This window comes from Rattus norvegicus, chromosome 20 (assembly GCF_036323735.1).
Source record: "Rattus norvegicus strain BN/NHsdMcwi chromosome 20, GRCr8, whole genome shotgun sequence".
NCBI classification, from domain to species: Eukaryota; Metazoa; Chordata; class Mammalia; order Rodentia; family Muridae; genus Rattus; species Rattus norvegicus.
Genome location: NC_086038.1, coordinates 31,982,971 through 32,010,366, shown reverse-complemented (window position 1 = coordinate 32,010,366; position 27,396 = coordinate 31,982,971). Strand labels below are relative to the sequence as shown.

Sequence of the window (27,396 nt, the reverse complement as noted above, 5' to 3'; positions counted from 1 at the left end):
CTCCACTCATACACACTGATACTTTTGGTGGCTAAACCATCTGTCTAGACACCAACTTATTAAGTATTATAATGTTGCCCTCTCCATTTTAAAGTCTACATTTTTATCTACACATGGCATAAGTAAATTACAAGTGACCCAGGAGACTGAAAAAGTAAAAATATATATATATATATATATATATATATATATATATATATATATATATATATATATACGCCAAATATGGTATTCACACTTGTAATCCAAGAACTCGGAAGGTGAGGACTAGAGGATCATGTGTTCAAGGACATCCTGGCTGCAGAAATAGCTCTGTTTAAAAACTCCAACCAACCAACCAAACAAACAAACAAAGACTAGAGAGATGGCTCAGTGGATAAGAGTACTTACTGGGAAAACATAAGGAGCTGAGTTTGACCCCAGACCCCACATAAAAAGGCAGGTGTGGCTCTGTACATGCTTATAACATTGGCCCTGTGACATTGGAGGCAGCTTCCCTGAGGCTTGCTGGCTGCCAGTCTACCTTCAGGTTCAGTGACAGACCCTGTCACAAGGGAATAAGGCAGAAAGTGATAGAGCAGGGCACCCAGTGTCTTCCCATGGCCTGGACAACCATGCAGGGCAATGTACACACATACACGTATACATCACACATACATCAGAAAAAAGACTAAAAATGGAAAAGGAAAAAGCGCAAACTTAGGAGCTAAAAACGGTGGAGTAATTGTGTGTTCGGAGATCAGCAGTTTCCTGCATTTTGAGCGTAGGAATGAATGGGGGTTCCCGGCTTCCTCTTTTCATGGGTCGAGTTGTTTGGCTCAGGTGCCCCTCGGACTTTAATACACGTGCTGTGATCTGCAGCAAATCACGCAACAGAGGTAAAGCCAAGTGCCAAGTGTGTGGTAAGTGACGGGAAATAACCCCACATTGGTTTGTGTACTTCCGGTGTCCATTAATCTACCGTTTCTTTGGCAGAAAAAGCATTTCAAATGACTCACGGGACCAGAGTTTAAGGTGGACGGCGGTGTTTAATGGGTCCTGCAGTAGCATTTGCACATGGAGGTCAAAAAACCTAAAAGGAACTTTCCAGTTCAGAGCAGTAGCGTCAAATGCTATTGGATTTGGAGAATACAGTGAAATCAGTGAAGATATTACATTAGTGGAAGGTATGTTAACATATGTCTGAATACTAATTTATTATATAAACACTTAATGCCAAAGAGAGATGCATTCTTAGTATTAGCAGTGGATATGAACAGAAAACGTGGCTGAATAGCCAACCAGACAAGCTCCTGAATGGTTCAGTTGATTGGGCTACTCTTCTTAAAATTTCATTTTTTGTTTTGATTTATTTTAGTTTTATTGAAAGGATGTTTTGCTGTGTAACAGCTCTGGCTGTCTAGGAAGTCACTTTGTAGACCAGGCTGGTCTCGAACTCCTGAGAGCTGGAATTAAAGGCATGTGCCACCATGTTTCACTTTAAAACCTCATTCTTGTCTTGTCACTTCTCAGTAGCAGGCGGGCACTCCTGACGGTCTACCAACCCCATTCCATGCCCTTACACAGACTTCCCAGGGCTGTGGGGATTGAACCCTGGCCTTTGCACATTCAAAGTAGGCATTCTGTCACTGGTTACATTTTTGGCAATGTAACGGCAGGGGATTGAACCTCAAATATTTCATTTATTGCCTTTACTTTAAGATCTCCCCAACCCCTGAGACAGGGTTTCTCTGTGTAGGCCTGGCTGTCCTCGAACTCATTCTGTAGACCAAGCTGGCCTCAAACTCACAGAATTCAGAAGGCCTGCCTCTGTCTCCTGAGTGCTGAGATTAAACACGTGGGCCACCACCCCTGGCTTATGCTCTAGATTCTTACCAGCATATGTTAATTATGAATATTAATAAGCTTTATTATGACATTTTCAAACAAATATATGATATATTTTGATCCTAGTCACTCCTTACCTTCTCTCATCGCCCTTCTATTCAGTAGCCTTTCATTTCAAGGCCTAACTTAAACAAGCTTGTTCTGCGTAATTGATATACCAAGACAAAAATGAATTATTTGCATTTTATCCATACATTTCACGTAAAACTTCAATCACTCTGGGTTATCGAGATGACCCCATGGGTAAAGGCACTTGCTGCTAAGTCTGATGGTCTGAATCTGCTCCCTGGGATCTCCATCATAGAAGAAGAAAATAATTTCCCACACACAGTTTGCTGACCTCCAAATTTGTGTCCTGGCAGGCATATACACATACATGCAACACCCACACACATAAGCATGCAAGTAAATAAAAGCAGTTAAAAAAATTGCTCCAAACGCAACAGTTTGGAGCACTTGCTCTTGCAGAGGACCTGGGTTTGATTCTCGGTACCCATCTGGTGGTAACATGAGTATATGAGTACAGAAGATTCGTAACATAAAATTAGAAGACAGAACTGCCGTTATACGTATTTATATTATAGTTCGTCTTGGCTAGATAGTTTCTGGAAAGAACTGAGGAGTAATGGTTTAAGTTCTGCAAGTTACATCCGCTCTCCATAGCTGCCCCGTCTTTCTCCTCCTCCCCCTCCCCCTCCCCTCCCCTCCTCCTCCCCTCCCCCCTCCCCCTCCTCCTCCTCCTCTTTCTCCTCCTCTTTTTTCCCACTTCCTCCCTTTTCTAAAATACTTTTTAAATGTAAATTGTACTGAGCTCACAGGAAGTTTTAAAGAGCTGCAGCCAGGTTTGCCCCCAGGCTGGGGTTTGCCAAGCGGTGGCCTGTATGCTCCTTCTTTTGTAAACAGTATACCACAGAACATGATCATGTTTTCATGTTGGTGGTTTTTTAGGTTAATGGCTATGGAATGAAATGGGTTTGGAGATCTAGTGGAAAATAATAAGGTCAGCCACTTTTAATATATGAAGATAAAGATTTCTTTGTTCCAAATTCCTACAAAGGATTGTACTTTTGGGGGCGGGGCTCCTTGTAAAAAAGGTGGCTTGTGTGGCTGTGGTTCAGTGAGTTGATAGCGACACCAAAAAGGGGGAAAGCAGCAACTTCGATTTATGCTGTGTACAGACTCTCAACATTGTTGATCGCAAGCTGCCAATTGCTAAGCAACTGGCCCGTGGAAACAGCCGAGGAGCAGGCTCCAGCGCATGCGCGGGTGCGCGCTTGGGACTAAATGGGACAATTTGGTTTTCTGTGTAAATTAATGTCCTTTCCAACTTCTATCTTTAGATGGTTTTTGGATAACAGAAACAAGTTTTATACTTACTATCATAGTTGGGATATTTCTGGTTGCCACAGTCCCACTGACCTTTGGTGAGTATCAAAGATTTTACAAGCAGGTAATAAATTGTTTATTAGATCATACTGACTGATTTATCTTTCAGTTTATCTAATTTACTACACGAAACATAACCTTATTAAATAAGTCATAAAGTTCACAGCATTGCCCTTGGCTGTCTTTTCATAGCCACTAACTTCTATGCTTTTTCTTTCCTTTGATCAAGGGATGTGTTATTTTTCTTTCACATAAAGGTTTATTTTGACTCGCAGTTTTGAAGGTGTTAGTTCATGATCAAGTGTCTTGCTTTGGGTGTGTGGCAGCCCATCATGGCAGGAGTGTGAGGTAGCAATGTCCACATCTCACAGCTATGAAGAGAAGAGAAAGAGAAAGGAGCTGCAGTCCCAGCACCATCTCCAAGAGCGTGTTCCCGGCAGAAGAAGCCTTCCCATTAGGCCCTAACCTCTGTATCCCAGACATGTCAAGTTGACGGCTTTAACATGTGCATCTTTGAAGAACATTCTGGACAGAAACCACACCATGGGGCAACTATCTCATGGTTAATATATCAGAATATACAATATGCACTTGAGATACAACTATTTGTGAAGACACTCTATTTTAGCTTGCTGTAAAACGTTTGTTTCTGATAGGCTATTTTAAGTGTGCTGTGTCTTGTAGATTACAAGAGAAGTAACCATAAATACAAAGACAGTATAGGATTAATGGGAGGTCAGTGTGAGTCGCTGGTTGGGTACCTGAGTAGACAGCTCAGTTTGGAATGAATGGGGCCTCTCACAGTAGACCCATTTCTGGCCTGTGGGACCCACTCTTGCTTTCTGACAACTGACAGACTTACTTAAAAATCCGTGCTCATTTACAAAGGATTGAAAGGCAGCAGTTATGTCAGACAGCTATTTCCTATCATTCATTTTATGTTAATGTTATTCCTTAGAGCTATAGCACTTTTTAATGTGTATTTTAATTATGATAAAAACACAGAAAACCCAAGATAGATTATGAGAAGTTGAGCCCGGAGGGATATCACCATGATCATACATTCTGGCTTATTCCGTTGTGTAGTAAATGTTGACACATCCCATCAATCGCCTGCATGTCTTGGTTTGAGTTCTAAGACAGATGAGCCTTCCATCTACTGTTGATACCAAGAGTGCTCCCCTACACAGAATCACAGGAAAGGTATGACAGTAAAAAAGAAACTCCAGCACATACTCACAAAGCTGTGGCTTGTTGTTAGAGAAATTTACAAGGGAAAGGCAAAAGAAATGCTACAAACACAAGGTTGAATTCTCTCTCTCTCTAAAAAAATAAATAATAAAGCTATTATTTAATTAATCTTCCTAATAATTACTCTTTTTCCAGAGTGATTGGAGGTAAAAGGTCTCAGACAATATCTGAACCTGAACTGAGTTGAGGGTTTCTTTTAAAGAAAAATCAACCCAGCCATTTTCTGAGTGGGAACCTGGCTAAGGAGTCCATCAACCTGGCCAGGATTAACCACAGCTTGCTTCACCCTTGGGGAAAAACATCCACTCAGATAACACGTGACTCCTTTCACTAAGTCGGGTAGCCAGTCTGGTGCGTGGAACCTGCTAGGATTTTGACTTGTGGTTCCAGGGAGTCTGCCTATGACACAGCTGGTGTCTCCGGGGTTGCGTGTCTGACTGTTGTATGTTTGGCCGTCGGCACACAGGCGTGGCCTGATTCCCGCTGGAAGGCATGTTATACAAGGAGAACTTCATCTCACCTTGGCTTGTCTTCTTTCTCTACCCCCGCTGCTTGAGCCCACGACTCTAGTGGATGAAGATGAGGTCATTTCAATGCGTCGTGTGCTTTCGAGACATCCTGCAGATCTCTGACATTCTCAAGACATGAGGGTCTTTATTGTGTTTGGAATTTGTGGACTTCGGGGCGGAGCTAAGCTAATTCAGTGTTTGCTCCTTGTTGGTGGCATACGCGGTTTTACCAGGAGCAATGTGTGAGTGCACGAGCAAAGACTAAGTTATTAAAATAACGAAAAGTAACAATTCTTTAGGAATCGAGTTGTGCTAAGGGCACAACGAAGGCTTAAGACTAAGTACCCGCAGGCTGTGGGTTAGCGAGAGGCCATATCTGATATGAAACCTGAACCTCGTGCCAGGAGAGGAAGTTACAAACTATACTCAATGACTCCAGGAGCTTGTCCTTCAACAATGGGGGTAAGACATACATGTTTGAGAAGAGGCGTCAGGATGTTGTGACGTGAGATGTGGGTTTACAGTGACGTGGACAGCCACAGTGGGACTTTTAGGGCTACTGGCAAGAGACGAGCAGATTGCAGAAGGATGAGGCAGTGTCTCTCCATGAGGTTGGCTGGATGAGCAAATGTGATCTTAGAAGAGCACTTTGTCAGAGGCGCTGTAAAGCCTCTTGTGGGGTCCCCAGATGGAAGGCCACGTGAGGGAAACGCTATTACCTTAGATCTGCAAGGAATGATGGGAAATGGTTGGCTTTATCTATTGATGCTGGGGTGGCGAGCTGAGCTGACTGACGTGCAGAAGAGGCTGATGTGGGATTTGTGCTCCCTCAACTACCAAGCCCAGGTCGACGCCCCGTGCGAACGTCCACATTTTAATGATCATCTCCAAAGCAGTTTTGCTGACTTTGACACCCGTATCGGTGTCATATACAACACAGACAGGTAGGCCTCCTGGCATAAGTGCACTTTGACCTTCATCAAAGAATTTTTTACCATGATAAAAGCTGAGCGTGATGTGGAAAGGGGCGGCGTGCAAATCACTCATGGTTCTACAAGGAGGCAGGAGCAATGGTGCGGTTTATCACAGAACATGTCTACGCATGTCTGTGAACAACAGCTATATATTCTTTTGTAAGTGTTTCTGTCTCTGCGTTGCAGTGAAAAAGCATCAGGGAATACTTTGAACAGAGCTAAGCTTTCGTTTCAAGGAGGCCATCCCCGTTGCATGTAGGACTAATTCAACTCTGGCAAAGCAGAACTTTTCAAAGGAGTATAGGTGTTTCATGTGTCTGCATATGTGCACGTGTGCATGTGTGTGTGCACATGTGTGTGTACACACGTGCATGTTCATGTGAGTGCACACGTGTGAGTGCAAACCTGTGTATGCATACATGTGTATGTATGTGTGGTGGCTGGGGGCGGTCAATGTCAAATCTTTTTTTTATCTCCATCCACTTTTTTTTTTTGAGACAGCCTGTCACTGAAGCTGGGGCTCACAGATCAGCTAGGCCGGCTGGCCAACAGATCCCCGAGATCTGCCTGCCTCTGACCTCTACCTCCAACACTGGGGCTACAGATGTGTGCTACATTCTCAGTATTTAACTGGGTGCTGAGGAACCAAGCACAGGTCCTCATGCTCGTAAGGCAAGTGCTTTCTTTGCATGCTGAGTTGCCCCCCAGCTCTGACACACACATCACATCGCTTACACTTGATCTTAGCTGAAGGGCTGAGACGAGAGAAACATTGTATTGTAAGCGTTCCTTCGGATCTGCTGGAGAGTAAGAGCAACGTCTGGGGGCAATGGTTTGTTCCATTAATAATCATTTTGCAAGTTTTAAAACTTACTTTGGCTCTAACTTACAGGCAATTTGAGAAGTGCATTCTAATACTGTACTTCAAAATTTGTAGTGGTAAGAAATATAGCAAGCCCTGTAATTAAAAAGTTTATGAATCATGTGGCTTTTGTATGGAATTATACCCAGATTTAATTGAAAAACTTTTATTACAGGAATATCTCACAGTCAGCCTGGTATTCTGCCAACAGTGTTTAGACACGCTGTTGTAGCTTAAAGCACAGTATCGTTTCTTGAGGGAAGAAAGCAATATTTTACTTAATAAATTCTGTTTTCTTTGCAGTCTGGCATAGAAGCTTGAAAAACCACAAAGCTACCAAGGAAGGCCTCTCAGTTCTCAACGACAATGACCAAGAGTTGGCTGAGCTTCGAGGACTGGCGGCTGGAGTGGGCCTGGCCAATGCCTGCTATGCAGTACAGTATGTGTCATTGTCTGTAACATTTGCTTCCAGTCTCAAAGGTGGCTTGGGACAAATGGTGAACTATGCTGTTATCCTATAAGAGAACTAGGGACAAATCCATTGCCTTCTGTCGTTTAATCTTGTGATTCAAAAACCAACCTATGAAGGAAACATTAGCATGGTAAGAAGAATGAGTGGCAATGGAGTTAACTGAACTGGCAATAGCTACCGAGGAGAGGAGAAAATCCTAAATTCCATGTATTTTATTATTCTGTCATAGAAGCTGTATGAAGGACAGATGAGTTTAAAACCTTCATTATCATTAAGAAAGCAAGTATTTCTCTGTACGAGATACTATGCCATACTCTCTGTAAGGTCTTGTTACTGAAATCTACAAAACAGGATTTATTTATTTTTATTAATCAATTATTTATTTGCATCCCAGATACTGCCCCCCACCCCCTGCTGACCCCACCTCTCAAAGTTCTCCCCCCATCCTCCATCCTCTTCTCTGAGAGGGCAACCTCCCAGGCAAAGCAGGATTTAAAGTAGATACAGAAATGAATCAAATCAGCTCTTCAGAGGTGGTTTTTTTGTTTTTTAAGAAAACATGGTGTATCTGATGTTTTAGTTTCTTCTGGGCCTGGAGAAATGGTTCAATAGTTAAGAGCTGCCCTTTCAGAGGATCTGAGCTCGATTCCCAGCACCTATATGCCAGCTTATAACTGTCTGTGACTCTGGTTCCAGTGGACCAGATACCCTCACACAGTCATGTGTGCTGGCAAAACACTAATTAATGCACATAAAATAAAAATAAATAAATCACATTAAAAAAAAGATTCCTGGGGGAAAAAAACCCTCAAGTGTACTTAGATTAAGTGTCAACACCACAATCTTCCCAGGTGAAGACTGGACTTCTGAAGGTTAAAGTGGTAGTGGGAGAGCTCACGTTTTGGCCATCGTAAATCCTGTTTGGCACGAGGGCAGGTATGTGAGACAGATGAAGTGACTACTTCAGGGCCCAGCTGCTTTCTGTTGCTATTTTCTTCCTCTGAAGTAGCTTTTACATGGCCCTGCAACCTAGGGCATTTTGTAGCTCCACGTTTTGAGAGGGGCAGCTGCAGTAGGAGCTGGACATGCTCTGCGTAAGAGCTGATCGGGGAGGAAAGTGTTGGAGCACAGAGTTTCTCACTGCCCTGTTAGAATGTGCATCAACATCTCTCCCTTCCTTTCAAATACAACCGCGAAAACGGAAGACCCCTGGGGAGAACAAACATACGATTATTTTGCAGTACTCTTCCAACCCAAGAGGAGATTGAAAGTCTTCCCGCCTTCCCTCGGGAGAAGCTGAGCCTGCGCCTTCTGTTGGGAAGTGGAGCTTTTGGAGAAGTGTACGAGGGCACAGCTGTAGACATCCTAGGACGGGGAAGTGGAGAAATCAAGGTGGCCGTGAAGGTAACGTGGATCTCCGAACCCTGTCACGCTATGGCTGCATAAACACTCAGAGCTACTGGTTGAAAAGAGGCCTTCTAGCACAGCTAGCAGGATGTGTGGTGTGCTTCGTGGCAGAATCTCTATAAAATTACTAATAAAGAAATGAGAAGAGTTGAAGGTGATAACTAGTTAGTGGCAATGGTTCATCCATTACCCAACAGACATATAAATCCAAACATCACATTGTATAGCTAAATTATATACAAATAGTATGTCGATTAAGAAATATAATAAATCTGGGGCTGGAGAGAGGGATCGGTGGTTGAGAGTACTTGCTGCTCTTACAGATGGCTTGGGTTTTGTTCTCAGAACTTACACAGTGGTTACAGCAATCCATCTCCAGGTCCAGGGGATCCCAACACCCTCCAATGGCACCAGGCACACATGTGATCAGGCACACGTGTGGTACATATACGTACAAGCAGACAAAACACTCACACACATAAAGTAAGTGAACATTTAAAAAAAATAAGGCAAAATCTGTTACTAGATACAAAAGCTAGTTTCCCCATTTTTTTTTCTCCATTTCTTACTCCGGCTTTTAAAAAGGAGTAGCTATTCAGGCTTTATGATTCTAAGGCTATTACTTAGGTGACACCTGGCAGAGTTTAATTTCCCATTAATTCTTATTTCAGAATGCTCAAGTTTTAGAGTCCTTGCCTAGTACTTCAAAAGCACTGAGTTCGGGCCCCAGCACTGCATAAAACAAGGTGCACTATGTATGCCTGAATTCCCAACAATACAGAGGAATATACTTCACATGAATTAGAACTGTGCAATATACTCTTAAGGAATCAGGTTAGGACTTGTTTACATATGCGTAGCCCAGGGAGTGGCACTGTTAGAGGGTGCAGCCTGGTTGGAGGAAGTGCGTCACTGTGGGGGTGGGGCTTGGAGACCCTCCTCTTAGCTGCCTGAGGATGCTCAGTCTGTTCCTGGCTTCCTTCGGGATGAAGAAGTAGAGGGCGGGCCTGTGATTGGGCAGTGAGGTGGGGGCAGAGTTTTGGAGAGAGGAGAGAGAGGAGGAGGAGGGGGAGAGGAACCCAGATGGAGGCAGAGAAGGACGACCCAGATCTGTGTGGCTTTAAACGGCCACAGGTAGCTATGACTATTTCATAAGGGATGGATTTTTACAGGACAATTTGTCTTATCTAGGTGGGAGGTTCATATCAGTAACGATTGGTTCCAAGTTTATTGTGTGGACGTTTTGAGGAATGAGAATTTACTGACGTAAATCTAATGGATAAATTACAAGCTTCTAGAGTTTTGATTGTACAGGGATACCGGGAGTTGTGACAATAACCACAGGGGGCAGATGTGGGGCTAGCCACGGAGGCAGAGAGACCGCTGGAGACAGTAACAGGAGGTAGTGTGGCATGATGCCTGGTACCCCACATCATATTTCTATTATTCACCGCTACAACTACTTAACAGCGATTTCTGCTTTAAGGATGGCCAATCTATGCTGGTAAAATTCTCTCCATTTCCAAATCATAGACTTGAAAACTCCTTTAACTTCCTTTGGTCTGAGCCCATTAACCACATATTTATTTTCTTACGGGCTTAGATGACTATTGGCCAGCACTTGTGTCAGGTGAGCATTGCCATTTCTGAAATTCTTCTCGACTTAATCTTGCCTGTTGCCTCACAGTGTGAGCGACAAGAATTAGGAAGGCATCACTTCCTCCTTTGGACCAGAAAAGGAGGCAGGAAGCTATAAATGTATTGTTCAGGAAGGGGAAAGTTTTCTGTTAACCTCCCCACCACACCAGTTTCTCTCTTATGTTTTGTTGCCTGGAAGTGAAACTTAATGTCAAAGAGACTGGAAAACCAGCTCGGGCTGACCACCTGTGATTTACAGCAGAGACTGAAGAACTAGCCCAGGCTGGCCTCCTGTGTTTTATGGCAAAGAAGAACTAGCCCAGGCTGGCCTCCTGTGACTTACGAGAGATTGGAGACACTTAGAATAGATTATCACAGTTAACTTACATTTATTGAGTAATAACAGGCAACTATCCTCAAAACAAACAAACAAACAAACAAAAAACAAAACAAGCAAACCTAGGAAGAACTAGGGAGTGATGTCAAGTGGGGAAACAGATACTGAGAAGAAAATCTGAAAATATGCTGACCCACTGATGCCCAAATTACTGTGTCTTTAAATTTTTCTATAGTTCTCTATACGGAGAGAGGGCTCAACCATTAAGAGCACTGGCTACTCTTCTAGGAGATCTGGTTTTAATTATCAGAACTCATGTGGCAGCTCAAAATAATTGTCACTCTATTTCCGGGGGATCCGATGGTCTCCTCCAGCTCCCATAGGCGATGTGCACTTGTGCTGTACCAACACACCTATAGGCAAGAGCCACACACATAAAGTAAATAGATAATATAGCGATTAAAAATCACACAAAATAAAAAAAAAACCCTCATATTTCAGAGGGACCTTAGATAACTGTTACTCAGCCCCTCATCTAGTTCACTGAGATGGTCTTGATTAAACTGTGGCTATAACGGTCATTTTAGAGACCACACACAGCATCAACAGGGGAGTCAGACCATAGGCACATGCTCTATCTGTTATCTAGTTCCAGATAGCAGCTTAGACGTTGCAAAAACAGAAACAAAAGCATAAAAAAACCCACAGAAACCCCAACAAAGAAGATGAAACAACCGAACCAAACAAACAACCTTGTCTCCACTGGGCTCGCAGTGCTTGACTTCTGACTTGCCTCCCTTTCTCACAGACCCTGAAGAAAGGTTCGACAGACCAGGAGAAGATCGAGTTCCTGAAGGAGGCACACCTGATGAGGTATTCCACAGCTCGCACGGTGGTTTCCCCAGACAAGTGCGGATAGAGACAGATCTTCCTCATTGAGTTTTTAAATGGCCCAGTGAACAACCAGACCATCCTGAAAATAAATGTGGACAAAAAAAAAAAAAAAAAAAACTTTGAAAGGAAACACATGTGTAGCATTAAATATTCCCTAGAAGCCAATCTTCAGAGGCTGGGTAGGCAGTTCTCAGGCTAATGGTCCTCCCATCTCTCATCTTCAATTAAGAGTGTATTCTGTAAGCAAATTCTCAGGGTCTTTTGCTTTCACCATGTGCCTATTCTCAATGAGGGATAATGGGTCAAACAGACCCAGGCAGAATGTTCTTTTCTGTCTTCTGATATTAGCAAGAACGTCTTGCCTAAGGGGTTGGGGATTTAGCTCAGTGGTAGAGTGCTTGCCTAGCAAGTGCAAGGCCCTGGGTTCGGTCCTCAGCTACGGGGGGGGGGGGGGGGGGGAATGTCTTGCCTAGGAACTGGTCAGTAAGATTCCAGCAGGCGGCAGACATGAAAACTACTCAAAGACATCTTAGGGAGGGGCAGCTGGCAGAGGCTCAGGGAAAGGCAAACTGGGTCCTCTAGTTAGACTGAGCCTTACTCACTCTGGTGTCTTCATGACCCAGGGCCCAAACCTGTCTATCTGAGTTGTTTCCCTGAAAGGGAAAGGGCATTTGACATAATTGTGATGACACAGACATACATTAACCTATCTCTTGAAGAAGGCTATTAGTCAAAATTGCTTCCTTTCCCTATCATAAAACTCATATAGTGAGAAACATTATTTCTTCTAAAACCCCTTCTATTCTATTCAGATGCACTGGCCACTAGGGGGTGCCATGTTCCCTCCTTAAGACCAGCACACTGGACACAGGCAAGCTTCCCCTCCTTAAAGTCAATGAGGGTTTTCTCTGGGTAAAGAACTGCTCTGTTCCCTGAAACCCCAGCTGGGACCGCTATCACTGTCCTATCATCTGGCTTGGCTTGTGTCTTTTCGCCTTTCAGCAAGTTTAATCACCCCAACATTCTGAAGCAGCTGGGAGTCTGTCTGCTGAGTGAACCCCAGTACATTATCCTGGAACTGATGGAAGGGGGAGACCTTCTAAGCTATCTGCGCAAAGCCCGAGGGACAACGGTAGGTAGGCGGTAGCATCTGGGATATTGACTTCCTAAAGCCAATCGCCAGAACCTACTATTCTTCTATTGATTTGCTTCAAGTCCAATGAACAGTAGTTTTAGCTTTGAAGGCAGCTATGTAAAGAACGTGTGTATTTTCTTCATGTTAGATTAGGGTAATTAGAACCCTGAGCTAAGATCTGAGCCTGGTTTAGTACTTAATGAGAAAAACAGATCTCTTATAAACAGAAGGGCACCCCAATTCCAGCATCAGAATTACATTGAATTACTGTTTATCCCCAATATTTATTTCCAATCTTAAAGTCTACTAACCTTTGCTGTTAGATGGGTCTGCTGACCTTGACCTTGCTAGGTTCAGTGATAGCTTGTCATCTTCAGGATGACAGAGCTACTTGGATTTTTATAGAAATATTTTTATATAGTATATACTGATTATAGTCTTCCCTCTGTCTATGTCCCCAGTTCCTCCCATATTCTTCTCCCCCAGATCCACTCCCTTTCTGACTCTCATTAGAAAACAAACAGGATTCTAAGGGATTATAATATTAATATAATCTAATATAATATGATAAAACAAGAATTATCAGGTCAGAACTGGACAAAACAAACAGAAGTAAAAGAGTTCCATTGACCATCCCTGCCCCTATCCCTGACCCCTATGCCTGACCCCCATCCCCCAATGGCACGAGAATCACTCAGAGATCCACATTCAGGAATTCCATTTAAAAAACTCTATATGCAAATGATCTGTAGTGCAAAACACGGTAAAAATGTATAGATAAAATAAAAATTAAGATAAAATAAACAGCCCTGAGAAGACAATATGAGACAAGGAACCTCTGAAGATGAGTATGACCTCAGCAGAGGTTGGCGCTTTCTGTCGGCCATTTTCTCTTGGCCGGTTATTGTTAGTATGTTTCCCCAATGAGACTCACTTGAAGACAACGTTCATTTTCATGCAGTTATCAACTGGAGATAGCTTCTGGGTTAAGGATAGAGAGAGGCATGTGTCTACTTCCTCCTTCTCCAACGGTTACTGGACTTTGCCACTTATCAGTATCCGGGTTTTCACCTGTATGAGGTTTCATCACTACATGCAGCGGAGTGAGCCAAGTATTATGACCGGCAGGCTTCACCTTCCTCATCTGTGGACCAGCTCATAAGCACTGTGTGATGTCTTCATCATCACTTGCTTTTTCTACTTACTGTCTGATGAAATCGTAACTTAGAACGGTAACTGAGTACTTCCTGAGCACTTCCTCCTGCTTGCTCCAGGATAGCCATAGTTTGCTATCCTGGGACTTATCGAACTCTCATTATGGAAGACAAGGTGCTGTTGGGTGTTGAGTCCCATATGCCAATACCACGCATGCTCCCTCCTTTCGTGCTAATTCACATGTGATCAGTGACCTCCGTACAGGAGTGCTCAGAAGCACTACGCTAGAATCAGCAGCATGGGTAACTTTCTTGCTGGGATGGCAGCATAAGTATTAACAACAGCAAGGCCCAGAAATGGTTGCTTAGTTTTTCACTTTAGGGCAGTCAGCTCTCTTACCCATGAACTGAAGCGTTGCATCAAACACTTTTATTTTATTTTATTCTTTAAAGTTTTGGTGTTCTAGGCTCATACTGAGATAGAAGACATGAATAAATCATGAAAAGCATACATGGTGCTTTCCAAATACAATCAAAGTTGTCAACTTCTCTTTGGGCTGTAACGGTAGGAGAGCAGAGCTCATGACTTTTACTTTAAAGGAACTTCTCATACGGCATTTTATTAATACATAGCATACGGAAAATTTCAAAGTCCCTGCTGGTGGGCCAGGGTTATACATTGTTTGCACGTAAGGGAGAAAACAGAAAAGGCAGTTAGCATGGAGTTCATTGCTGGACCGTGGAGGATGGAGTATACTTTCTAGTTGGAGAAAGCTGGGCTAGCTGTCCATTTGCTACCTGGAAGACTTAGTATGTTTGGGACAAACCAAGGCAGGAGGTGTACGAGTAACAAACATTTTCTCATTGAATGATTAGACCTTGATGAAGCTTTAATATGACTAGAGGGTTCAGCAAGATACAACAAGTGGCAGTTGATGATAGCATCTAACGCTAAGGAGGCTGAATATGGGGTGATGGGGGTATCCCAACATGTGATAAGGGATAAGAGGCATGGTTAGGAATGCAGGCAGCAACATGGAGATTGTATTAGAAGGGTGCTGGTAACCAGCATGAAGTTTAAAAGAGTCATAAAGTGCTCATGGCTAAATTGGGGTTTGCCCATAGGGTTCTGTTCATACAGCAGCTAGTCAGCCAGTTAGGATATCTGGCAGGATTCAACCATAGGCTGTGACATAAGTATCTAGTGGATCCGATTTAGAAGGGGTGTTATTAAATGCTTGTTATATATAAGCCATGTTACACATCTTATTTTCAATCTTGAAAGGTCAGTTGTACTAATTCATCTTATATATAAGAAAACTGTCTTTTCAATTTATTTAAGCCAAGTTAAAGAATTACTAGTAGAACTGTATTTCAAATCTACAGATATAGTATTTGTATGTTTTCCTCTTGAGCCTCTGTAATCCAAATAAAGATTCCTTTGGAACATCAGGACAGAGTTGGTGAATCAGCCATGGGTAGGGTAGAGCCACGGCACCATGGTGGTATTCTGTCCTTGACTATGAAGATGACCTCCACTTTGGTGACATGAGCAAAGCAGTTGGGTAGCACTTGACAGCACCTTTACATGAGTGACTGACAGATTGTTAAGACTGTGTGGGTTTGGAGGTCATTGAGACACTCAGTGAAGGATGTGGGTAATATCCAGAATGAGGGTCTATTCTAGTGAGGAAAGAGTAGGTCGGAGGAAAGAGGAGGGTTAAAAACACAGAGCAGATGTAAGGAAGGGCAAATAGTTGAAAAAAAAAACTAAAGTGCAGCTTCTGAGAGGAGAAGCAAAGGGAAAATTAATGGGCACATAGAGAGTCTGACACAGCCTGGGGCTGCCACGAGGCTGTGCCCAATATCTGATGATCAGTTCTACAGGAAGTGAGGCACAACCAGGGAGTTAATGAGAAGACAAGAGGTTAGACACATGGGAAGCCTTTGGATGCCTCAGATTAGGAATGACAAAGGCCTGGACCAAGGTAATTGCAGGGATATGGAAAGGCTCAATGTATGACTATGGCCTCCAGGCAGGAACTTTGAATTTTCTCCATATGCTACTAATAAAAAATTTGACTGGCTTTTGTTTTCCACTAGAATTCCTTGCGATGAGTATAAGCTTGTGCTGGCTCTTCTAGATCAAAAAGTAATCTGGAAAGATAATATTACTGACAATTTACATGGAGGGAGTCTTATGAAGACCCATTGTCCTGACCAATATAATCAAAAGCCATTAAATCAATCATTAATCTAGCTAGCACAGGTTATTATTTTTAATAGTTTATTGATAATTCTATAACACCAGATACCATTTATTTATTAAGTACTCACTGTATGTTAGCAATAGCGTATATCTTATTTTAAATCTTTAAAAGTCCATTGTGCCATGCCCACTTTACATACAAGTGCTTGATTAATGAGAAAACTCACTCGCTGACGCCAGAACTAGGTTTCAAATTTACAAATACAGCTTGCTATCATGCCTGATTGTATGTTTTCCTCCGGAGTTCTTGTAACCATAACAAAATTTCTTCAGCACATCATAGAGTAGTGTACACACTCATATACACATACGCACCCATGTATATTCACACGTATGTGTATGGGTTTTGCACCAAGCAGAAAAGTACATATAATGCTGTCTTTCTCTCCTATAGTTGTCTGGCCCTTTACTCACATTGGCTGACCTGGTAGAGCTGTGTGTAGATATTTCAAAAGGCTGCGTCTACTTGGAGCAGATGCACTTCATTCACAGGTACTGGGAGATTCTGGATACACGTTTATTGGGTGGTCACAGGACAACCATGTGTAGTTTGGGAAGCCCACACTAGAGAGTTGAACACATTCACTACTCCACGAAGCACCAACATTGTAGTCTCTGTACTACTTTTCTCATTGCTAAGAGAAAAGCAATGTCCAACAACTAATTTAGGGAAGAGAGGGGGGTTTGTTTTACTTGTCTTGAGAGAACAGTCCATCATGGTATGGGAGTCATGGCAGCAGGAGTGTGGGGCAGAGTCACATTGCATCTGTACTCAGGAAGCAGAGGGAAACGAATGCTGGTCCCTTACCTGGCTTTCCCTTTTTTATTTAATCTGAGACCCTAGCCTGTAGCTGTACAAAATTAGACTGGGTTTCTCCACCTTCAACTAATCGAATATGGAAAGTCCCTTATCGACCTGCCCAGAGATCTGTTTCCTAAGAGATTCTGGACCTTATCAAAGTGTCAACCAATATCAATCATCAGGTGTCTCCTCCATTCTTTCCAGACCATCTAGCCTTCCGTGATCTCAGGAATATCTGTTTGTTACTATCAAATGTAACTTCTACTTTAGGGATCTGGCAGCTCGGAATTGCCTTGTGTCTGTGAAAGACTATACCAGTCCTCGGGTAGTCAAGATCGGTGACTTTGGTTTGGCAAGGGAAATCTATAAGCATGATTATTATAGAAAGAGAGGGGAAGGCCTGCTTCCTGTCCGGTGGATGGCTCCTGAAAACTTGATGGATGGAATCTTCACTTCCCAGTCTGATGTATGGTGAGCTAAATAGGACACAGAACAATGGGGGCAAAAAACTGTTAACTATCAGGATGTCTATCTAATTTTGCTCTCGTTTTTAAATTTTATTTTATTTACTCTCCCCTCCTCTCTTCCTCTCTCTCTCTCTGAAGGGAGGTTTAGTGACTCACTTGAGGCTAATGGTTCAGGATAGCTATATGGATCTCAGATCCTTTGTATCTCTCTCTCTCTCTCTCTCGATTTTTTTCATCATTGATCTTAAAATTCTACAGCATTTTGCTATTCACTAAAGCTGTGTATATATATGTATATATATATTTGCAAATATATATATTTGCAGCTATGGTATATGCAAAGGTGTTTATATTGGGAGAAATAGTACTTATCGATAATGTTCATGAATGTGCCCCCAATACCTCCCACAGGGGCTGTTTCATCACTCGTTTATAGGTAGACTTGAAGCCATAGGTCATGAAGACATGTAGGGCACTGGGAAAGTTCAGTCTTGGCTATGTGAGTTTGGCTCATTGATTCCCAGCTTTTCATTCGAGCTGCTAAAAAGTTCGTGGTCCAGTGAATTTTAAGTTGCTTAAGCCATGGGAGAACTTGCATAGGAGAAACTTTATCCTCAGCCATCCGCTACCATTTATGACTTGCTTCTCCGTGGTTGCCATCATTTTATCCTCTTCAAATTCAGGGTTGGAGGAGGAAATGGTGACAAGCTCTCTCGCCCACCTCCATGCCTGTCTGCATGCGCTCTTGTGTCTGTGTACACATGCGCCTGCGCCTGCACCAATGTCTTTGTGTGGGTGCCACTACTCCGAGCCTTTTTATCGTCTTTGAAATGTGGTCCATCCACAGCGTCTTGCTTCTACTTCTTCTTAACGTCAACCTCCTTTTAAGTCTCCTTTTTGCTTTTTTATAAGGCCAATAATGCCAATCACAAAGTAGCCCCCGTAGCCCCAGGAATAATGATGTTGGAAGCTACTGTAAACCCGATGTTTGCAATAAATATAATTAAAGAGAGCCCTTTAACATCCTAGGTCTTTTGGAATTTTGGTTTGGGAGATTTTAACTCTTGGTCATCAACCTTATCCAGCGCATTCCAACCTTGATGTTTTAAACTATGTGCAAGCAGGAGGGAGACTGGAGCCACCGAGAAACTGTCCTGATGATCTGTAAGTTGATTATGTTAACATAAGTGCCCCCCAAAATAGAAACATGTGCATACGCGGTCTTAGGGCTCCCTGCTGTGGCTCGTTAAAAGAAAACCTGGGATTTATATATTTGTACATCTCACATGACATATAAACTGAGGGTGGGATTTAATTTACTCAATACATTATGGCTTTTAAAAAATATGCACATGCTTTATTTTACTTCAATACAAATTTTTGGAGAGTTGAATATATTTGTAGCCATAGTAAGTAAATTTAAATAAATAGAAAAAAACTATCTCTCTCCGTGTGTGTGAGCGTGTATGTGTGTTTGTGTGTGTGTATGTGTGTGTGAGTGTTTGTGTGTTTGTGTGTATGTGTGTGTGCGTGAGTGTGTGTGAGTGTGTGTGAGCGTGTATGTGTGTTTGTGTGTGTGTATGTGTGTGTGAGTGTGTTTGTGTGTTTGTGTGTATGTGTGTGTGTGTTTGTGTGTGAGTGTGTGTGCATGTGTGTGCGTGTGTGTGAGTGTGTATTTGTGTGTGTGTGTGTGTGTGTGCTTCTTCACTTTACTTCAAGAGTCTTTATTTGGATACTATCTTAATCTGTGTCTTAAAATAGTCTATTACGTAAGAATATATTAGTTAGAAGTTGAATTGTCCTTTTGATATAGCTAATACTGATCAATAAGATACAATATTACTAAAAAATTGTATAGACTGAATCATTTGCACACCTAACCCAAAATTACTATGATATGCAGTAACACACAGCTATAATATAATGTTCTACCACACACTAACTTGGCCAAACTGATCCTGACCACTATTGAGTTCTCATAGTAACCCCTCGAGAGCGAATGATTGGAGCTTAATTACAAAAGAAAAGGAATTCAGCTATAGATGGTATCGACAGAAATATCAAGCCCTGTAACTTTTTCCAAGGTGTATTTTACACAAAAGATTTATAAAAAACAAACAAACAAAAACCCCAACAAATAACGAGAAAGTATTACACATCCATTGCTAAGTCAAACGTCGTGTGTGTGCAGAGGTCTTTATGCCAGGGCCGCAGCTCTTGCACATCTTGGAATGCACTCTGGATGAGACTGTAGAGGCAGCCGTCAGATGGCCAGCCAGCACATAATAAAGTGCTAAACTGTGTGGTACAGACAAATGCAAAAGGAATTAGCAGAATGCAGATGCACACCGTGGTTTCACTGCCTTGACTAGGCTGTGTTATTTCCAGGACTATTTAGACCTGAGCCAAAGAACGATTAAGAGCTGGGCACCTTGGTTGGCTGTTGCACTGGTGAATGCTTCTGTATTACTTCAATCTTCCAGCTAAAGGATACAAATTCAGCCTTTACACCTTTCAGACACAGACACACCTGACAGCAACACCTTAAACTGATTCCTGAGTCTTCTGGCGGACAATGGGGAAAATCTTTAACTTAAAGAAATTATACCAGACCTTTAATTTAGGACGAGAGGGGAAAATGAGTATGCCCAAACATGCAATAAATCTAATTACACAGTTGGAAAACTAATCACTATTTTCTACCTCCTACTCATATTGCAAGCATGCAGAAATTCATTCTAGAATTTTCATTACACAATGCGTTCCTTATGCTCTTATAATTTTGTCTTTCATGTTGTTACCTCCACCAGGGGTATAAAACATGTCTGTCTCATCATAATCATGGAATATTTTTAGATAGGCTTTTAAGAGATAGATTATTGAATTATACTTTTTTTTCTGTGTTCAGTTATTTTGTTTTGGGATGATGGAGCCAAGTCCAAGTTGATATGTTGAATTTCAGATTTTGCTGTAGTCAAAGATAATAAAATTCAAGGGCGAAGAAGTCCTAGAATGTTCTTATTAGGAGTTCAGGGAAAGGATGATATTTCGAGTACCTTTGTCTTAAATAATTTCTCAGTAGAATACATTATTGACCTATTTTTCCTTTTTAAAAATAAAAAACAGATTCTTTTTATATGATATATTCAGGTTATGGTTTTCCTTCTCCAACTCCTCCCAGAATATTTCCAACTCCCCACCTACCCAAATCCATATCCTTTTCTGATTTCTCTCATTAGAAATAAACAGACGTCTGAAAGGTGTAATAATGAAATACGACAAAGTAAAAACGAACTAAACTGAATAGTCCCAAATGAATGCACACAAAGAAGCCTTCAAAGAGAAGCACGAGAGACACAAATAGATACAGAGGTACACATGCAGCAAACCTCATAGAAATCATCAAATATAAGCAAAAGACCTGTAGGGTAAGGGAAAAAAGGTCAAACAAAGCATTATGGGAAAAAGCAAAACAAAAACCTTCCAAAATTACCATTGCATGTTGATGTCATTTTTTTGTATACTTTGCTGAAACCAAGGTTGCTCACTGGTGGCTTTGAATTGATTTGAATATCATTTAAAAAGGGAGCAATAATTCATGACTCTGCAGAAGTCTGGGAAGAGTTCAGAGCCATCACGGAAACAAGCTGTACTGGGACGTAGAGCCCTCGTGCCATTCAATCTGGCCATGGCCTTAAGTTGTCACGATAAAGATTAACTACTCTCCTTGGAGCCCAGGAGGAACTAAGTTTTATTTGAAGTGTGCCTCTGAGATCACAGGCCCAGCTTAGAGGCGGAAAGTCTGTGCCGAGCCACGTTGCACCTTCCCCTCACCACCTCACTAGTCAGCACCTGGATGATTCCTGGGGAAGGTAAGCTCTGATACCCTGCTCTCCTCAGCTATGGCTGGAATGTGGAGTTTAGAGCATTCCTGTATTCTGCTGGGAGGCTCAGGTGTACAGGGGAAAGCCCAGTCAATGGTGTTCTCTCCAGATTTTACTGGGAGCAACCACCACACCATTCCTATGAAGAAAATAGGATCAAAGAGAAATTCTGCTGTAAGCATGAGGTTCAAGGGGGCCTGGGACGGACACATCACAGTGACAGAATTGTTGCAGCGACCCTCAGATGTAGGGCACAACAGTGGCAGGCTGTGGCGTCCTTACATATCATTTCTACTCTTAAAAATATTCAGCTCAGTTCTACATCTCTCTGGATTGGACACAACAAAAAGAGGGATTCTCGAAGCTTGTATTTTATGTGTCTTATTTAAATAGTTACAGACACTTGCCTGCTTACATGTAAAAGACGCTGACATTCTCCTCTGTGAACTTCAATGGCTTCGTGAATCCAAGGGCTTTAATATGCATGAAGAGCAATACTGAACACAGCTAACGAGTCTCATGCTATTTTGGAACAAAACAAAACAAAAGCAAAGACGTAAAGAAGATCAAAGGGCCACACTAGCGAGTGGAGGGATTTGAAGTCCAGTACTTAGGCAAATGAATTACTCCACGTATAATGGGTACTCTCCTGGAATCAGAACAAGCATCCCACACAAATTTAAATGAACTCAAGAAATAGCAAATGCATCCAGGATAATGCACTTGGGTATTTGTTACTGTGACTTTAGAGGTGTGTAATGTACAGTACTAGGCACTGACGTGAACATTGTTAATTTACTTGAAAGACCCGAGTAAAGCTTTCTTAGAATTACTAAATTCTTAAAGCCTCTTCATTTCACCCCCCTGGCAGTTTACTGCTATTCGAGTCTACATTCTTTACTGGTAGACGTTGTAGCTTCATAACTCCTTTCTCCTTAGTCTGTGTCTGTCTCTGCCTCCCAGGACAGACAGGCCTTGGATATCATGTTTTGGTATATAGAAAGTTAAAAGTGATGACTAAGGCAAGTTAAAAGTCTTCCTAGATAAAAACATTAAGTGTATCTATGTAAAGAAATTATATAGATAAAATAAGAGACACCACTTCCAGAGGGGCAGATCATGTGTGTGGGTGATGGGCTAGTAAGTGTCACTTCTCTTCTTTCTCTTCCTTCCACTCCTGTACGTAGTGTCTATTAAGTGGGTTGCAGATAGCCTGAAACTTTGTAACTCAAGTGCGATGGCTTGACATAGTTTGTCAGCCTCTAGGCAAACATCTTTATTCTCAAAAATGCTACCACAAGGCTTACTTCATTTTCTCATCCTAATTCTTATGTTATTGGCCATTACTATTTTTTATTGCTCATCTTAATTCTTAAGAAAATGTCGGGCTGGAGAGATGGCTCAGCGGTTAAGAGCACCCGACTGCTCTTCCAGAGGTCATGAGTTCAATTCCCAGCAACCACATGGTGGCTCACAACCATCTGTAAAGAGATCTGATGCCCTCTTCTGGTGTATCTGAAGACAGCTACAGTGTACTTATATATAATAAATGAATAAATCTTAAAAAAAAGAAAATGTCTAGATTAGTCACCCAGACTTATGTTTTAATTATTGCGTAGGGGTCCACAATCTGCCATCCATTATAATCTTATCTGTAATGGTCCATCTTTGAAATCAATGGGTCAGCTCTGTAACTGCAAGGCACTGACTATAAAGGAGGAGGTGACAGATCTCATCATTGTTCAGTTCTTTCTCAGGTATGATTCTAATAGAATCAAAGCTAGGTTTGGCATTCTGTAGCCAAACTAGCCATCCCTTGAAGGCACCAGAACAGTCCACACAAAACATCTAATATTTCTCACGATACCCCGACATTCAGCACTAACGTGGATTAGAGGTACATGGCTAGAAATGAAATAAACTCAAGTGGCATTTTTATTAATATATAAATATACATCAATTTATTAATGTATTCAAGACTGCATTATAGTTCCTAAAATAGATACGTAAATACAATACCTATGGTGACTTGTGGGTAGTTGCCATCTAGTGACAGAACATAACCCCATTCCAGTTGCACTGTCAACGACTTAGTCACACTGTAATGTCTCTTAGTCTTTAGTCAGTAGCTTCTACTCAGCTCAGGTACAATTCAATATCCCTCTGTTGGCTGGAATGGTCCTTTAAAGGGGCAGTGTGTGTCCTTAAGACCTCTAATAGCTCTTTTCTTGGTTTGTGAGACTTGGACAATCCTGCTTCCCCTTCTAACGCCACTTCATTTCTCCTTTTCCACAACTGCATTTCAGCCATTCTGGCCTTCTTTCAGATTTTTAAAAAGTGCCGAGCTCGATCCACTTGGATGAGAGCTTTGTACAGGGCAATAAGAATGGGTTGATTTGCATTTTTCTACATGCTGACCTCCAGTTGAACCAACACCATTTGTTGGAAATGCTATCTTTTTCCATTGGATGGTTTTAGGTCCTTTGTCAAACATCAAGTGACCATAGGTGTGTGGGTTCATTTCTGGGTCTTCAATTCTATTCCACTGGTCTACCTGTCTGTCTCTGTACCAATACCATACAGTTTTTATCACTATTGCTCTGTAATACAGCTTCAGGTCAAGGATGGTGATTCCCCCAGAAGTTCTTTTATTGTTGAGGATAGTTTTCACTATCCTGGGGTTTTTGTTATTCCAAAATATTAATCCTGCCAATCCATGAGCATGGGATATTTCCATCTTCTGAGATCTTCTTGAATTTCTTTCTTCAGAGATTTAGAGTGCTTTCATTCAGATCTTTCACTTGCTTAGTTAGAGTCACACTGAGGTATTTTATGTTATTTGTGACTATTGTGAAGGGTGTCATTTCCTAATTTCTTTCTTAGCTTGTTAATCTTTTGAGTAGAGGAAGGCTACTGAATTGTTTAAGTTAATTTTATATCCAGCCACTTTGCTGAAGTTGTTTATCAAGCTTAGTAATTCTCTGGTGGAACTTTTAGGGTCACTTAAATATACTATATCATCTGCAAATAGTGATATTTTGACTTCTTCCTTTCTAATGTATGTCCCTTTGACCTCCTTTTGTTGTCTGATTCCTCTGACGAGGACTTTGAGTACTATATTGAATAAGTAGAGAGACAGGGGGCAGCTTTGTCTAGTCCTTGATTTTAGTGAGATTGCTTCAAGTTTCTCTCCATTTAGTTGATGTTGGCTACTGGTTTGCTGTATATTGCTTTTACTATGTTTAGATATGGGCCTTGAATTCCTGATCTTTCCAAGACTTTTAACATAAAGGCATGTTGAATTTTGTCAAATGCTTTCTCAGTGTCTAATGAGATGATCATGTGGTTTTTTTCTTTGAGTTTGTTTATGTGGTGGAATACATTGATGGATTTCCATATGTTGAACCATCCCTGCATTCCTGGGATGAGGCCTACTTGATCATGAGGAATGATCTTTTTGATGTATTCTTGGATTTGGTTTGTGAGAAATTTTTTGAGTATTTTTGCATCAATATTCATAAGGGAAATTGGTCTGAAGTTCTCTTTCTTTGTTGAGTCTTTGTGTGGTTTAGGTATAAGCGTAATTGTGGCTTCATAGAAGGAATTGGGTAGTGTTACTTCTTATTGTATTTTGTGGAATAGTTTGGATAGTATTGGTATGAGGTCTTCTCTGAAGGTCTGATAGAATTCTGCACTAAACCCGTCTGGACCTGGGCTTTTTTTGGTTGGGAGACTTTTAATGACTGCTTCTATTTCTTTAGGAGTTATGGGGTTGTTTAGATGGTTTATGTGATCCTGATTTAACTTTGGAACCTGGTATCTGTCTAGAAAATTGTCCATTTCCTCCAGGCTTTTCAGTTTTGTTGAGTATAGGCTTTTGTAGTAGGATCTGATTGTTTTTTGAATTTCATCAGTTTCTGTTATTATATCTCTCCTTTCATTTTTGAATTTGTTAATTTTGACACATTCTCTGTGCCCTCTGGTTAGTCTAGCTAACAACTTCCACATAAAACCAGATACACTCAAACTAATAGAAGAGAAAGTGGGGAAGAGCCTCGAACACATGGGCACTGGGGAAAATTTCTTGAACAGAACACCAATGGCTTATGCCCTAAGATCAAGAATTGACAAATGGGACCTCATAAAATTGCAAAGCTCAGAAGACAAAGGACACTGTCATTAGGACAAAATGGCAACCATTAGATTGGCAAAAGATCTTTACCAATCCTACATCTGATAGAGGGCTAATATCCAATATATACAAAGAATTCAGGAAGTTAGATTCTAGAGAATAAATAACCCTATCAAAAAATGAGCTACAGAGCCAAGCAAAGAATTCTCAACTGAGGAATATAAAATGGCTAAGAAGTACCTAAAGAAATGTTCACCATCCTTAGTCATCAGGGAAATGCAAATCAAAACAACCCTGAGATTCTACCTCACACCAGTCAGAATGGGTAATATAAAAAACTCAGGTGACAACAGATGTTGGCAAGGATCTGGAGAAAGAGAAACACTCCTACATTGTTGGTGGGCTGGCAAGCTAGTACAACCTCTATGGAAATCAGTCTGGAGGTTCCTTAGAAAATTGGATGTAGTTCTACATGAGGACCCAGCTATACCACCCCTGGGTATACACCCAAAAGATGCTCCAACATACAACAAAGACACATGCTCCACTATGTTTGTAGCAGCCTTATTTATAATAGTCAGAAGCTGAAAGGAACCCAGGTGTCCTTCAACAGAGAATGGATACAGAAAATGTGGTACATCTACACAATGGAATATTACTCAGCTATCAAAAACAATGACTTTATAAAATTCATAAGCAAATTGATGGAACTAGAAAATATCATCCTGAGTGAGGTAATCCAGTCACAAACACACACACACATAGTATGCACTCACTGATAAGTGAATATTAACCCAAAAGCTCGAATTACCTGAGATACAATCCAGAGACCACATGAAGCTCAAGACAAAGGACGACTGAAATGCAGGTGCTTCAGTCCTTCCTAGAAGGTGGAACAAAAATATTCATAGGAGGAAATACGAAGACAAAGTGTGGAGCAGAGACTGAAGGAAAGGCCATCCAGAGACTGCCCCACCTGGGGATTCAGTCCATATACATACAGTCACTACACCCAGACACTATTGCTGATGCCAAGAAGTGCATGCTGAGAGGCTCTGCCAGAACATGACAAATACAGAGGTGAATGCTTGCAGTCAACCATTGAACTGAGAATGGGGTCCCCACTGGAGACAAAGGATTGAAGGAGCTGAAGGGTTTGCAACCCCATAAGAACAACAATACCAACCAACCAGAGCTCCCAGGGACTAAATCACCATCCAAAGAGTACACATGGACAGACCCATGACTCCAGTTGCACATGTAGCAGAGGATGGCCTTTTTGGGCACCAGAGGGAGGAGAAGCCCCTGGTCCTGCCCAGGGTGGACCCCCCAGTGTAAGTACATGTCAGGGTGGGGAAGTGGAAAGAGGTGGGTGGGGGAATACCGTCATAGAAGAAAGTGTGGGGAGGGGATAGGGGGTTTATGGACAGGAAACCAGGAAACGGGATAACATTTTAAATGTAAATAAAAGAATATCTAATAAAAATAGTGCTGAGCTCTTTCCAAATTTAAGCCTTAGCACATGCCGTCTTGCACTCTCTGACTTACATACCTTGCTCTAATGACTAGCATTTTTTTCCCCTACAAGTTCACGGGCTTAAATGGCATCAGTGCAGAAGGGCCTTCTGTGAGGAACTCACCAGAAATATTCCCATGTATTAGAATGTGTGTTTACTTTCTTTTGTACTTTTTCAAGTACATAATACAATTTGAAATATTTACATATTTATATTTTGATGTGGTGATGCTAATACTTCAAAATTTTCCCAGTTTATGTTTATTCATTCCTCTGTTCATCCTTAATTTGCTTCATATTTCTGAAAATCAGAAAAAGAAAGGAAGGAAGGAAGGAAGGAAGGAAGGAAGGAAGGAAGGAAGGAAGGAAGGATGTACTTGGTCGTCGTGTCTTCTAGACATGACAGGGAAGCTATACCCA

The 27,396-nt window shown here is 41.7% G+C and overlaps 1 protein-coding gene and 1 long non-coding RNA gene across 7 annotated transcripts in view; one reads left to right on the top strand and one right to left on the bottom strand.

The window, feature by feature from the left end:
- Window positions 1–27,396, top strand: part of Ros1 (ROS proto-oncogene 1, receptor tyrosine kinase) — a 151,348-nt gene that overhangs the window by 116,309 nt on the left and 7,643 nt on the right. For 5 of the 6 annotated variants that reach the window (XM_008772862.4, XM_039098447.2, XM_039098445.2 and 2 more), the window contains 9 exon segments: window positions 976–1,166; window positions 3,228–3,311; window positions 7,173–7,308; window positions 8,583–8,745; window positions 11,532–11,596; window positions 12,620–12,749; window positions 16,570–16,667; window positions 17,248–17,448; window positions 18,474–18,608. In XM_008772862.4, the coding sequence (XP_008771084.1) occupies window positions 976–1,166; window positions 3,228–3,311; window positions 7,173–7,308; window positions 8,583–8,745; window positions 11,532–11,596; window positions 12,620–12,749; window positions 16,570–16,667; window positions 17,248–17,448; window positions 18,474–18,608 (1,203 nt within the window). 6 annotated transcript variants of the gene reach the window in all.
- LOC134483925 (uncharacterized) lies at window positions 4,226–5,850 on the bottom strand. The gene is made up of 2 exons (XR_010061133.1): window positions 5,045–5,850; window positions 4,226–4,455 (listed from the first exon to the last, which is right to left on the bottom strand). It is a non-coding gene; the product is annotated as an uncharacterized LOC134483925 (long non-coding RNA).